Source organism: Trichosurus vulpecula, chromosome 5 (assembly GCF_011100635.1).
Source record: "Trichosurus vulpecula isolate mTriVul1 chromosome 5, mTriVul1.pri, whole genome shotgun sequence".
Lineage (NCBI taxonomy): Eukaryota > Metazoa > Chordata > Mammalia > Diprotodontia > Phalangeridae > Trichosurus > Trichosurus vulpecula.
In genome coordinates, this window is record NC_050577.1 from 225,426,728 (window position 1) to 225,440,434 (window position 13,707).

Genomic DNA, 13,707 nt, shown 5'->3' on the forward strand with positions numbered 1-13,707 from the left:
AAAGTCTTCCCAAGTTTTTCTGACACCGTCCCCCTTTATCATTTCTTATAAAGCATGATGGTATTCCATCACAGTCATATACCACAACTTACTCAACCATTCCCCACATAACAGTAAGCACCCTAGCATACCCAGAATGGCCTGTTAGCACAGGTTCTTTGATCTGCTTTTATTAATTACTTTAATTAAACACATATATCATTCACTTAGTTCAGGGTCAGCACCCTGAACATAGAGAAAATACAAGCAGAGAAATTAGCACTGATCAACAGACAGGGCTTCCAACAGTCTGAGAAATTAATACATACATAATCACCAGAGAGGGAAGCACCAACATCTGGGTTTTCAAAGCCCGGGGGGCTCCTTAACTGCTACTCAGAGTCTCATCTGGCCAAATCACATAAACATTCTACCCACGAGTGAGCCCCAAGGCAAAATACCAACCTCAGAGTACACATATAGTCAGAAGGTATCACAATGCACATGCTTCAGTGCCTAATTATGAAAAGGCGTGAAAACCTTCCTACAAGCAAGCTTCCCCTAAGCAAGGTTTCCTTTTAAGCAAGTTTCTCCTGCAGTGGGCTCCATGTGACTCAGGAGATTTCACAGCTATGAGCTGAACACGTCACATTAGCCTATTAATGAATGGGAAAGATCTTCCTATTCCATTAACATTAACCACAATTGATGGACATACTTCAATTTCCAATTCTTTGCCACCACAAAAAGAGCTGTTAGAAATATTTTTGTATGTATAATGTCCTTTTTCCTTTTGGGAAAGCAATTTCAATAGAGTAAGGGGGAGCAGACTCCCCAGGACTGAGTGGGTGCTGAAGAATTAGAGACATTGAGTACAATCCAGGACTCTTCTTTCCAAGCATTTGTCAGTGAAGAGGAGGAGAGAGTGAGGATGTGGTAATAGTGTCGAGGTGGTGGGTGGGGGTGAGGGAAGCTTAGTTTTATTTGAGAGGAAGATACAGATACTTGAGACCTGAGTGTATAGAGTGGAAAAATAACTAGTAGAGAAGGAGAGATGAAAGATGTAGGACAGTGAGGGAATTAATGATTTCAGGGGTAAGAGAGCAGGAAAAAAAGGTCAAGCATACAGTTGGAGGGTCTTCTTCTTAGGGGGTCTTCTTAGGGTGGCCTTCTCTTCCTTTAAAACTGGATGGATAGAGAGGGTGGATAAGAACAGTGTGAGGACTGGAGGAGGAAGGGACATGAGGGCATTCAAGTTGGATGATCTCAATAAAAGTAGGAAGTTCATGAATGAATGAAAACATGTTTTAAGTGCTGACCATGAGCTCCATGCTGGGGCCTCACACAGAAAATGAAGCCCATCCTTGGGTGAGAAAACTTCTGTTGGATGGTTCAGCTGCAGGGCAGATGGAGGGGCCTGGAGGTTCTCAGTGTGATGCAGCAGCATCTTTGGAGAGGGAAGGAGGAACTCGTGGAGTTGGGGCCTTGAGAAGAAATATGGTTCAGAACCATCACCATGGAGAGCGCAGTAGAGAGTCAAGAAAAGGAGAGGGGAAAATGGTTGTTTGAAGGGACGGGAAAGAGGCAAAGACGGTTCTGAGGTTTTGAGCCTGGTAATTAGAAAAACCGTTACTTCTGTAGAAATAAGGAAGTGAAGAGAAAGGAGCTTTGAGGGGAAGATGATTTCAGCTTTGGATGTTTGAGGTTTGAAGTAAGGGAAGTATAACCAGACAGTGATAACTCAGCAAGTGCCTGAAAAAACAATCCATGGAGGCCTGGGGAGAGGTTGGGGGTGGAGATGTAAACTTGGCAGATATGTATTGAAGCCATAGGAATGATTGAGACCACCAAGGATGTCAGCATAGAGAATGAGATTGGCCTGGGACAGAGCTTCTTCGATGAGGGGACATCAGTATGATTATTGAAATTTTCAAGCATGGAGGAAGGGGTGAGAATAGAGAAGACTGAGAGTCAGGCTCTAACTCCTTGAAAAGGGGGAGAGAGTGACCTGAAGACCATTATATTGTGATGACAGGGATAGGAACCAAGATATGGGATCATACTTTTCAAGCTATTTTCTGACCATTCCCACAGAAAAGGTGACAAACTTCATAAGGAACCACTAGTGTTAACACAAGTAACTGATTTCAGATTTAGGATTATAATCAGTATTTAATTTAATTGACATAGCTCAGATTGAGGCAAAATTCAAGGCAAAATAGCCGTCTCTCCCTGAAAATTCCATTCACTTTTTAACTATATCATTTTGTGAAGCATTTTTTTTTTACTTTGACCATAATAAAATCAAAGCAAAAACAGAATCCAAAACTTGTTAGTGTCGGAGCCTGTGCCACCTCTTGTAGTTACTTCTTTGATTCTAAGGATAGAAAAATTTTCACTTAGGGAAAGGAGAAAAAAAATCTTATGGCTTATCTTCAGTCTCCATAACTTTTATTATTATATGCATTTCTTATAACATGTATATTTGTCAGGGTACAAAGGGACCCACGATGTTGTCATAAGCGTCTCCTAGTGTCAGGGCATCCTCCACCAATGCAGAACGCAACCTACTTTAAATTATAATCTGAGAAAATTGTTTCAGAGTCAAAGAGGTATGTGACTTGCCTGAAGTCACACTGCTTATTTTTGTATTTATTTTTAAACATAATTTCTTAATTCACATTTGTGTTTTATTTCAATGTTGAAAGAAATCAGCCAGGAATCACCCCAAAAGAAAGTGCCCCTGCCCTGTAGTGAAAGCTAGGCTCATAGGAATACCCCTGCCACTCTTTGGGTAGAGATGGATCCCTTTCTATTGGAGACAGATGGAAGAACACACAGGTGGGGCACAATCTATACTAGTGAAGGGCAGTGATCCCACTGAGGAGATCAGGTGCTTTGGAGTAGACACTTCAAAGGCATTTAAGTACCAACTACTTGTAAGAGGTACAAGTTAAAAAAATAAAAGCAATTCTCAAAAAAGAAATTGTACTATGGTCATTGAAACATTTAATAATTCTATTTTATACTTATTTAAATTTAACAGAGAATCAAAAAGTTTGCCATTTCTATAAGAGGGCATTGCTTTAGAGCAGGGTTCTTCACCTTTTTGTGTTGTGGCCCCTTTGGCGGTCTCTTGTGAAGCCTACAGACTCCTTCTCAGAATCATATTTTTACATGCATAAAATAAAATACAGAGGATGGCAAAAGAAACTAGTTCTGTTTATCCTCCATCCAAGTTCATGTTTTACTCCTGAAATCTTCCTGTGGGCCTCTCGGGGGACTGTAGACTCCAAGCTAAGGAGCCCTACACTAAAGGCAGCCACAGTATAATGGACTTGGACCCCTAGGCCTAGTATCCTGATCTGCCACTTGGAACTGTGTGACCTTAGATAAATCACTGAACCTCTTAGGGTATCAGGTTCCTCATCTTTAAAATAAGAGGATCTGCAAGACAGCTCTGAAGGACTCATCATGAAAATGCTCTCCCTCCCCAGAGTAAGAACTGATGGAATCTGAATACAGATTGAGGCATTCTTTTTTTACTTTCTTTATTTTTCTTGGGTTTTTATGTTGGTCTATGTCTTCTTTTACAACATGGCCATTGTGGAAATATGTTGTGGATGATTATACATGGATAACCTATGTCGAATTGCTGGCCTTCTCAGTGACGAGTGGGGAGGAAGAGAATTTGGAACTCAGTTTTTAAAATAAATGTTTAAAATTGTTTTTACATGTAATTGGGGGAAGTAAAATATTAACTTTTTTAAAAATAGAAAGTGAAATAAGAGGATCTGACTAAAAAGTTGATAAGTTCCCTTCCCAGCCTTAGTGTCTATGAATCAGATGTTTGAGCCCCAAATGTTTCCAGCGCTCAGAGAATAAGTAGGGCAGAGTGACCAGGGCTTTGTCTGGCACTGGGCAGTTTGCCCTATGACAGGACATTTAAAAGAGTTATAAAAAGCAGAATGATTGTGTTTTTCAGAGGAAAGAGCCAGAGGGTGTGGTACAGATGGGGTTGGCAGACAAGACAGGGAGAGGAAGCTGGGGAGCAACTTGATTGTCTCCTACTTCCCTCAGGTAGTTCCCAAGTTTGTGGGGCTCAGGTTCTGGCTAGGCCTCAGGGTGGAGAGAGAGCCCAGGGCCTGGCCTAGCAAGCCTATCCTTCTAGGGCTGACAGCTGCGACTTACATGCCACCTTGGAAGAGAGGGCAGGCAGATCAGGGACCAGTGGCAGGCTGGGAAGAGAGACAGTACATTGGCTCTGACATGCCTTCTTGAGGATACTTCCTCCTCCCTGATCCTGAGGGCCTTGTGTTTCCTCCCCAATGTTGCCTTCTCTTGATTCTCACATCTTTCCCAGGCATTGAGCAGGGACTCCAGGGGCTGCCCTCAGGAAAGGGAAACATTCAGACCTGGGCATTCTCTGCCGTTGAGTCAGGATAGTAACGTGGGAAAATCTTACCACTGCTGCTTACTTCCTACGTGACCTTGGGCACATCTCCTCTATAAACCGAGGGGGTTGGCTAGCTGGCTTCTGATGTGGGGTGGGGTGGATTTCAGGTGAGACAGGAGAAGATGCTTAGCCCCAGAGTCCCTGCTGGAGGGCTGCCTCTTCCTCCTTCCCCCTTGGATCTTTTCCTCAAAGCTTTGCCCTCCCAAACTGCTGAGCAGAGGGCTGTATGTGGGGTGACCTTGGGGCCAGGGCCTACCTGGGAGGATGGAAGAGCCCCTCTCCTTCCTTAGCTGCTTATGCCCAGTCATGAGACCAGAGACCGCTACTTTGGAAGGACTGATGCTCCCTGCACCCCTCAGTACACCTTGTTCCAACAACCTGGCTGAAAGAGCACTAGGCCAGGCGATTCTAATCCCTGCTTTGACACTGAGCCTCTGTTCCCCTCTCTGTGAAATGAGATGGTTGGACAAGGTTTTCCCTGAGGTTCCTTCTAGCTCTTGCAGTCTGTGAGTCTGTATGATTTGGGCCTTATGTAACTTTTATCTAATTGCAAATTTCTAGGTCTTTTTTTTCTAGAGAGTAATCTGGCAATACATAGTAAGAGTTACAAAAATAATCCTGCCTTTTAAGCCAATATCTCCATTAATATAACTAAACCTTGATACATTTTATCAAAAACATTTAAAAAAATCCATTCCAGGATTTTTTATAACAGCTTTACATATAATAACAAAGGACCTGAATGTCTAACAGTTAAGGATGGACCAAATACATTACAGTACACTATATCAGGGAATTCACATGAAAGAATATTATTCATTTAAAAGGGACAAATATGATGTATTCAGTGAAACCTGGAAAGACCTCTATGAAATAATTCAAAGGGGAAATAACCCAAATACAATGCTAGGAGGACCAGGGAATGAGAATGAATGGCCAAACCTTTGAAGAGGTGATTGAAATGATGTTACGGTGCTGAAGGAGTCAAAGCATCGTGGTACGATGGAAAGCTACTTAGCTCCAAAGTCAGGACTTTGGCTCAAATCCCAGCTCTGCCCCCTTGGTACCTGTGTGTTGTCAATCTCCCTGGCTTCAGATTCCTCAAGTCAAATGAGGGAACTTGGATGCGATGGCCTCCTAAACTCCTCTAAGTCTTTGATCGTATGATTCATTTAAATGTAAATACTTTCTACACAAGTTGACTATGTAAAATATTAGATTTCACCTCAGCTTGGCCTTATTTTCCATAAGAGTTGAACTAGCCTCTTGGACCTGGGGCATTTGTTTCCCTCCTCTGTGAAAATGAGAATTTGAGCTAGATGATCCTTTTCGTCTCTTCTAGGTCTTCACTGCCCTTCCCTAGAGCATCTTTCCATTTGCTATAAATGAATACTCTCTCCCTCTCCCCTTCCGTAACTCCCAGTAATCAGGTTTCTTGGATGACAGATGCGAAGAGACACCTCAACTTAGCACATAGTTATTATCAAGAATTCGTTTAACTAGGAAGCTAATAAACAGCACTATCTATTCCTTGGCGGAGGGGGGTTATGGGTGAGCAGCTTCCACAGTGGTGGCCTCGTGGTATCCTAGAATCTCTGTGTCCGTCCAGGTATAGTGTTAACCTCTCTCTTAGCCCACTTTGGACCCCGTTCCCCCAAGTCTTTCATGGCACTTGCTCTTGGAGACATTTGCAATGCTCCTTCCAGGCACCAAGATTCACAGTTAAGGCTCTGCCAGCGCTTCCTAGCTACATGACCATGGGGAGGTCGTCTACCTTCTGTGAGCCTTAGTTTTCTCATCTCACAATACTGTGGTGAGGGAAGTGCTTTGTAAACTGGAAAGCGCTTTATAATTATGATCTACTGTCATTATTGTAACATAGCATGATTTAAATTCATTATACTCTGGGAAGATCTGTAGACTGTATTGTTCTGGTGTTATCAAGCCCCAGAACACAGATGGCATAGCTTTCTGGAAAGAGGTCTCCACAGAGTTTGGCCTGACCATTGACATGGAAAAGACCAAGTGCGTGATAAATGTTGGTTGTGCAAGTTGTATCATGTACTTGGATGGACATAGACATACCCACAGATACACACATATTTGGGACAAAGAACTCAGGCCCAGAATTGAACAGAAGGAGGAAAACCAGTTAGACTGACTTCAAGAAATTGCAGACCCCAAGCTTCCCATGGAATTAATGGCCTAACTCTTTAATGCTGGCATTGCTGTAGGGCAGTGAGACATGTATTAGAGTAGTCTCTGAAGAAATCAAAAGAAAGATCACATGTAGGTCAGGGGTGGGCGTGTCCAGGCTGCAGCACATAACCAGTGAGAAACTTTGAGGAAGAACAAGAGTAAAAGATGGCATCAGGGACCTTGTGATGAGAACAGAAGATCGGCTGGTGCTGTGGAGGAAGGAGCTATGACAGATGGCTAGCCAGAGTACTCCACTGGCACCTTTGTGTTGTCAGGAGAAAGGGAAGGCCTCTGGCACATTTGTAGGAACTTAGGCTAGTACAATGGTCGAGTCACCAGGAATGACTCGGGGCATGGATGGGCCACAGTCTGCACCACCGAAAGGCATTTCCAAATTAAAAAGATCACAGACCCCTTTTTGTATTTATTGACCTTTGGACTAAATATACCATGTGGCTAAAATGATGGCTTTACTTGAGCATTCACAGGAATTTATAAACATGAAGACAGCATTAACAATAAAAGTGTCCCTGTGATTCACATGTTATCTTGTTGGCATAGGTAACTCCCATGTGGGAACCCCACACTCATGCAGATTGCAGCCCATTTGGGACAGTAGACTAGCTCCTAGAAGTTATTGGAAGCATAACGATTCAGTGGCTGGCCCAGGGTCACTGAGTACAAGTCAGAAGGTGGAATTTGACCCCAAGTGCTCTTGACTCCAAGTCGATCACACCATTCTGCCCTCCAAAAGGGGAAACAGAACAGCTACTCACAGCTAACCCTTATAAAACAACTACACTATGTGCAGGGCACACAGCTAAATGCTTTACAAACATCTCATTTGATCCTCACAACCCTGGGAGGTAGGTACTTTATTATCCCTATTTTTCAGATCAGGGAACTGAAGCAGACAGAGGTTAAGTGATTTGCCCAGTGTCACTCAGCTAGTAAGTGTCCAAGGCCAAATTTGAACTCATATCCTCCTGACTCGAGGCCTGGTGTTCTTTACAGCTTGCTGTGCCATCAGCTTGCCTTCACATGATTTTATAATTACTCAATAAAACAGATTGAGGCTTATGCAGGTTCTGAGTTGAATTATTCTAATCTCTTCATGCCTGAGACTTTTGGCATGGCATTAAATAAATTCTATTTCCTGACCAGTTTCCCATAAGATATCACTAATGTTAATACCACTATCCGAAGGGAACACTTTCTAAATCTTAGTTATTAGCAAGATAAGAATGTTTTGGGAAAAATTAGGACTTCTCAAAGCTCTTTCCAACCCAACCGCAGAGTTCTAGGCTTCCTTCTGGCTGCAGTCTCTGCCCTGCCCCTTAAAAGGGAGCAGTTATAAGGGCCTCTTATAACTTCTCCCATTTCTTTTTTCCCTTCCTTCACCTGTCCCGAAACAAAGAAAGCTACAGCAGCAATTCCGTACTATTGAAAAAGGAAGGAACAGAGGCCAGAATTGCTATGATTTCATTGGTCTAGGAACCTCCTGAGGGAGGAAACACACACCACCCAAGCAAACCTGCCTGTGGCTGCTCCGCATTTTCTGCAGTCTTAGACAGTGGCCTAGATCTCTCAGAGGTTAAATGATTTGTCCAGAGTCTCACTGCCAGTATGTATCAGAGGCAAGTCTTCAACTCAGGTTTTTCAAGGTCTAAAGCCAGCTCTCAGTATCCTTAAGAAGGAAATTATATTAAAAACTATTTTTCTTTTATTTCATCTAAGGGACTGGGATAGGTGAAAAGAAGGAGGAAGTAGGTAACAAGGAATGTGTTTGCAAGGTCTTGGCTAATGCTGATTAATGTTAGCAGAGGCGGTACTTGGAATACACAGTGTGGAATGAAAAAGCTACGGATGGGACGCCTACTCTTTTTCAGAAAGCACACACACACACTCACTCTCTCTCTCTCTCTCTCTCTCTCTCTCTCTCTCTCTCTCTCTCTATTTCTCTCTCTCTCTCATTCAAGATCACGTTTGTGTGTTTTCTCAAAACTTTCTTGCAACCCTCTGTTTAAGAACATCAAAATCTTGCTATTGTCTTTATCAGTTGTAGCCTTAAATTCTCCCTCACCACCCAGAATAGCAGGGTGAATGCACAATGTCTGGCAAACAGCCATTCAAAATATTATTTTCTTTATTTCTGGTTTAAAACTTAATAGCTTAATGCACCGGGGGGGTGGGAGGGAGTGGTGGTGGGGGACCACCTGCTAGGATTAGTTGTGGTTTCTATTACCAAAGCAAATTTTAAAATGCAGTGTCATAAGGACAGGTGTGGCAAGATCTTTCCAATTCTTTCTATTTCAACAACAGGTGATTTTTAATAACACTTATTTAAGTCAGTTTGCTAATTCTGAATGATGTCTAATTTAGTGTATTCTAACAGCCTCTGTGGGAAATATGTTTCCAGGAAAGGGAAGTCTTCCGAGTTCAAGGCGCATACTGCCCCTGTCCGAAGCGTAGACTTCTCCTGTGATGGCCAGTTTCTTGCTACAGCCTCTGAGGACAAATCCATCAAAGTTTGGAATATGTATCGGCAGCACTTCCTGTATTCCCTGTATCGGCACACACACTGGGTGTGCTGTGCCAAGTAAGTTTAAAAAGATTCAAGTAAACTTACATATGTGCTTCCTGATGGGTGTCAAAGTTTCCAGCAGCATCTATATTTCAGAATCTTTTTACATTTTTTTAATGTATCAATAACAAAAATTAGGAGGGGAAAAACCCTTTTTATCAAAATACTAATTTCTCTGCAGGGGTCCTTTTTAAAATAAGTAAATTCTGCAAGTGAGAAGCAGCATGGCATCCTTATAGTCAGGAAGCTCTGGCTTCAAGAGATATCACTAACCTATCCTGGCTGTGTGACCCTGGCCGAGTCCACCCTTCAATGCCCTGGACAGGTGACTTTCTAGATCTAAAAGTTGCCAAGCAGGTGCTAACCTGCAAGAAATACCCCAACACTCTATGGAAAATTTCAAATTTACATAATTTACAGTATAGGAAATAACTTGTTTTGCATTACCTTGAAGTCTCGAAGGTAAAGAACTTTTGCTCTGGGGTCCTTCATCTGGCTGGTGGCGATACTAGTGCAATGTGATTTCTTCATTCCAATTCATGCGTGTGTTATAGACCAAGGCTTCTTAAACTTCCCCCTTGTGACCCACAGTTTAATAAGCATTGTAAACAGACATAAGGAATGAAAAGCTAAACGGGCACCTGGGATGATCCTCTGAGGGCTCTGCAGACATCATCTTGTTGGTGGTGTTCATAGCATAATACTGAGCATGTTACAGTCTTCATCTTTTCTTTATCTAAAGTATTCAACTCAGTCTGTGTATGTGAGTGTTTAACTGGTCCTGATTTTATAATGGAAATCAATGGGAAAAATGGATGGGTGGGTGGATGGATGGGTGGATGGATGAATGGATGGATGAATGGGTGGATGGGTGGATAGATGGGTAGATGGATGAATGGATGGTTGAATTTGGGTGCGTGGATGGATGGATGGATAGGTGGATGGATGGATGGATGGATGAATGAATGAATGGAAACAGGGATAAATAGGTAGGTAGATAGAAAGAGATGATAGACATGATAGAGGGAGAGAGGAAGAGAGAGAGAGATGACAAGGAGATAGATGGATAGATAGAAATGATAGAGGTAGGTAGATATAGAGATGACAGAGATAAATGGATGGATAGATAGGTAGGTAGATAGTGACAGACAGAAAATAGATTAGAACTGCTAGATGGTTGGATAGAGATGATAGAAATAGATAAATACAGGGATGTTATAGAGATAAGTGGATGGATGAATAGATAGAGATAGAAGGGTAGATAAAGCATTTATATTAAGCCCTTAATGCCAGGCACCATGCTAAGTGTTGAGAATACAAATATAGGCAAAAAAGAAACTCTCTACTCTCAAGGGTACATTTTTATGAGAGACGATTACATACCAAAAGGTGCTGGAAAGTGGCGGGGGGGGGGGGGTGCAGTCCAAGGTATATGAAAAAGTTTAGAGAATAATTAATAGGACTAGGAGAGAAATGAGTATGGCTGACCCAGGCACTTCCTGAAAAGGCGGTCCTAGGTAGGAATTCACCTGCCAATTAGAGGAAGGGGCTACAGGAGTCAGGGCATCTTCAGGGTGAGAAGGCTGCTGGCTCTGAGGTGGGAAAGTCTGAAGAGTCAGGGGTAGAGGTGGGGGAGAAGTGAATACATTGAAGCAAAGTATTCCTTAAATACAAGCTAATAAGTACATCTAAATAAAGGAGTCAAGAATTGCTGGGACAATGTAAATATTTTGAAATTGGCAAAGTAAAGGCCATGAAAGGAAATTACTAAGCAAAGAGGCTACTTGAGACTTGTTTTTAAAAACTGAAAGTGGAGAATCGAGACAGAGAGAGTCATGTACATGCCACAGAGTCCCCAGCTTATTAAAAGGGACATTAAAAAGTTAAATGAATTTTATTTTTATTGTCTTAATTTTATTCCCATAGGAAAAAGTCCCAGAAGCCTTGTTTTCCACCCGCTAAAATGGAAATGGAATCACTCTAAAGTTCTAAATGAACTATCCTTTCCCCTATACAGTGAGTTAGCACTAGTACCAAACTGGATATGATTAGAGAGACTTAGAAGGAAAGGACTCACCACTGCTGCTTCCTTCCCGTTGCTCGCAGCATGGGGAAGGAGGTCATTTTAGTGGGGGGAACACTTGGAGGCCGACATTTTGACATTTGTACAGTTGATTTTAATAATGATCGTCCTTTCTTTGACACTAGTCCCAGAGCTGAATATGGATGTCTTGTTACAAACCAAATTTATTCTGTACTTTATACAATGTCGATGTCCCTTAAATGTAAAATAAGGTTACTAATGATTCTGTCAGCGCAGCCTGGCTTAACTCTTCTTTCTGTTTTTGGAACCGAATTTATGGAAATACTTTGAAGATAGGCCATCTCTACAGAAGTTAATGAATGAACCTTCTGTACATATGGACTTCCTTCTTAACAATGACTTCAAATTCAGTGCAGATTATTTCCTAGTTTCTTAATTGCAGAAGATTTTTTTTAATAAAAGTTAAGTTATTTTAACTTGCATTGAAACACTTATTGTAGTCTTATAGCGACATTTTATTTTTAGGTTGTGCAGTTTGTATTTACTTGATTTTTTAAATTCTTTCTATTGTTTTGAGTGAGAAATTTGATTCAATAAATATTAGGTGCCTACTGTGCTCTAGGGACTGGGAATGCAAAGAAAATAATGAAAGTCTCTGCCTTCAGGGAGCTTATGTTCTATTAGGGAGATATTACACACACAAATAAGTGGAGTATGAAAAAATTGAGGGGGGGAGGGAGCAGTAACAGATGGGAGAGTCGGCAAAGGCTTAATGGAAGAGGCCCCTAATCTGGGTCTTGAAGGAAGATCCAGTTCCTGAGAGGCAGAGATGAAGAGGAAACCCATTCCAGGCACAGAAACCAGAGTCTCTGCGACTGCACAGAGGGGGAAGTGGAGAAATGAATTCAGTGACTGGCTGGTAACTCAATGTGGCTGAAACACAGAGTTCATCAAGGGTAGTAGTATGACATAAATCTAGAAAGAGAGATGGGAGCCAGGTCACGAAGGGCCCTAAATGCCAGGCAGGCTAAGGAGTTTTATTTTATTCTCAAGGCAGTGAGGAGCAATTTTGAGTAGCGATGGCACCTGTTCTGCCTTGGGCAGTAGGTAGATGATTTTTGTAGTTGTAAGGAGGTAGAACGAAGATGGGAGAGACTCTTGCCTTGAAGGCCCACTCTGCTGGATCTTTCTGCTTTTTTCACCATCCATCTAACTCTTTTCTTAGCTCCAAAGTAAAAAACCACCCATTGCTGAGATGCTGTGTGCTTGGTGAGCTGAGTTAGTGATTCCAATGGGATGACCAGTTAGGAAGCTATGACATTCATCCCAAGATGTGATGAGCACCTGGTCTAGGGTGGTAGTACTTGAGGGGAGAGAAGGGGCTGGATGTGAGAGATGCTGTGGAAGACTTGGAAACTGAGCAGGTGTGGGAGGGGATGGAGAGGAAGGAATTAAGGATGGCTCAGAGGTTATGAACCTGCATGACTGGAAAGATGGTGTTGTCCTTGACCTTAAAAGGGCAGTTTTGAAAAGGAGCAGATTCAGGAGGAAAGAGAATGAGTTCTGTTTTATATATATTCAATTTGAGGTTTCTATGAGATGTCCAAGAGTCAAGTGATGTGTGACTAAGGTTCAAGAGAGAGATTAAGGATGAACATGCAAATCTGGGAATCACCTACATAGAGATAGTACCTGAAAACAGGTATTTGCAGAGTTGTTGAACTATCCAAAGGAGTATTTGTAGAGAGAGAAGAGAAGAAGGCTCAGGACAGAACTGGGAAAGATTCCCACTTGGAGAGGGCAGGAGATCGGTTAATGATGAGCTAGCTAGTAAAGGAACGTATTAGCGGTCTGACTGGTAGGAGGAAAACCAGGAGAGGACAGTGTGCCTGAAATGGAACTTTGACCCCACACATTGGGATCGTCCATTATTGTTATCATTCTCACCAATTTTTTTTTTCCCAGCACTCAGCACAGTGCCTGGTACATAGTAGGCACTTAATACATGTTTATTGACTTTATTATTAAAACTTAAATAGTTTGTTTGTTACTTTGAACTTTATCTTATGAGACTGGTTTATAAAAGACTATCCAAATTATTTGATCCCAAATTTTCCTAATATAATAGAACTGAAAGGATTGTTAGAAATTATCTCATCCAAGCTCCTGCTAGCTGTTATCATTCTAGATAATAGATAATAATAGATAATAGACTCTCACCCTTCTACTGTGCTGCTGATTTTATCATCCTATGAAATTCTGTTCTGTGGCCTTCTATAAATTCTCTCTTGGGAGATGCCCTCAACGGTCTTAAGCCCTTCTGCTGAGAGTGTTAATATTTAGTGGATGATTGTTATTACCTACTCTTGTCCCTGAGTACCCATCCCCTTTTCTGGGTACTTTGTTGATGACTTTGAAGCCTTCTCTCACATCCAAATACTGTTA

General features: G+C 42.0%; 1 protein-coding gene across 1 annotated transcript in view; it reads left to right on the top strand.

The window, feature by feature from the left end:
- POC1B (POC1 centriolar protein B) overlaps positions 1-13,707 on the top strand; it is a 106,825-nt gene that overhangs the window by 20,022 nt on the left and 73,096 nt on the right. The window contains exon 4 of the mRNA XM_036759859.1: positions 9,054-9,233. Coding sequence (XP_036615754.1) covers positions 9,054-9,233 — 180 coding nt within the window. The remainder of the gene's footprint in view (positions 1-9,053; positions 9,234-13,707) is intronic.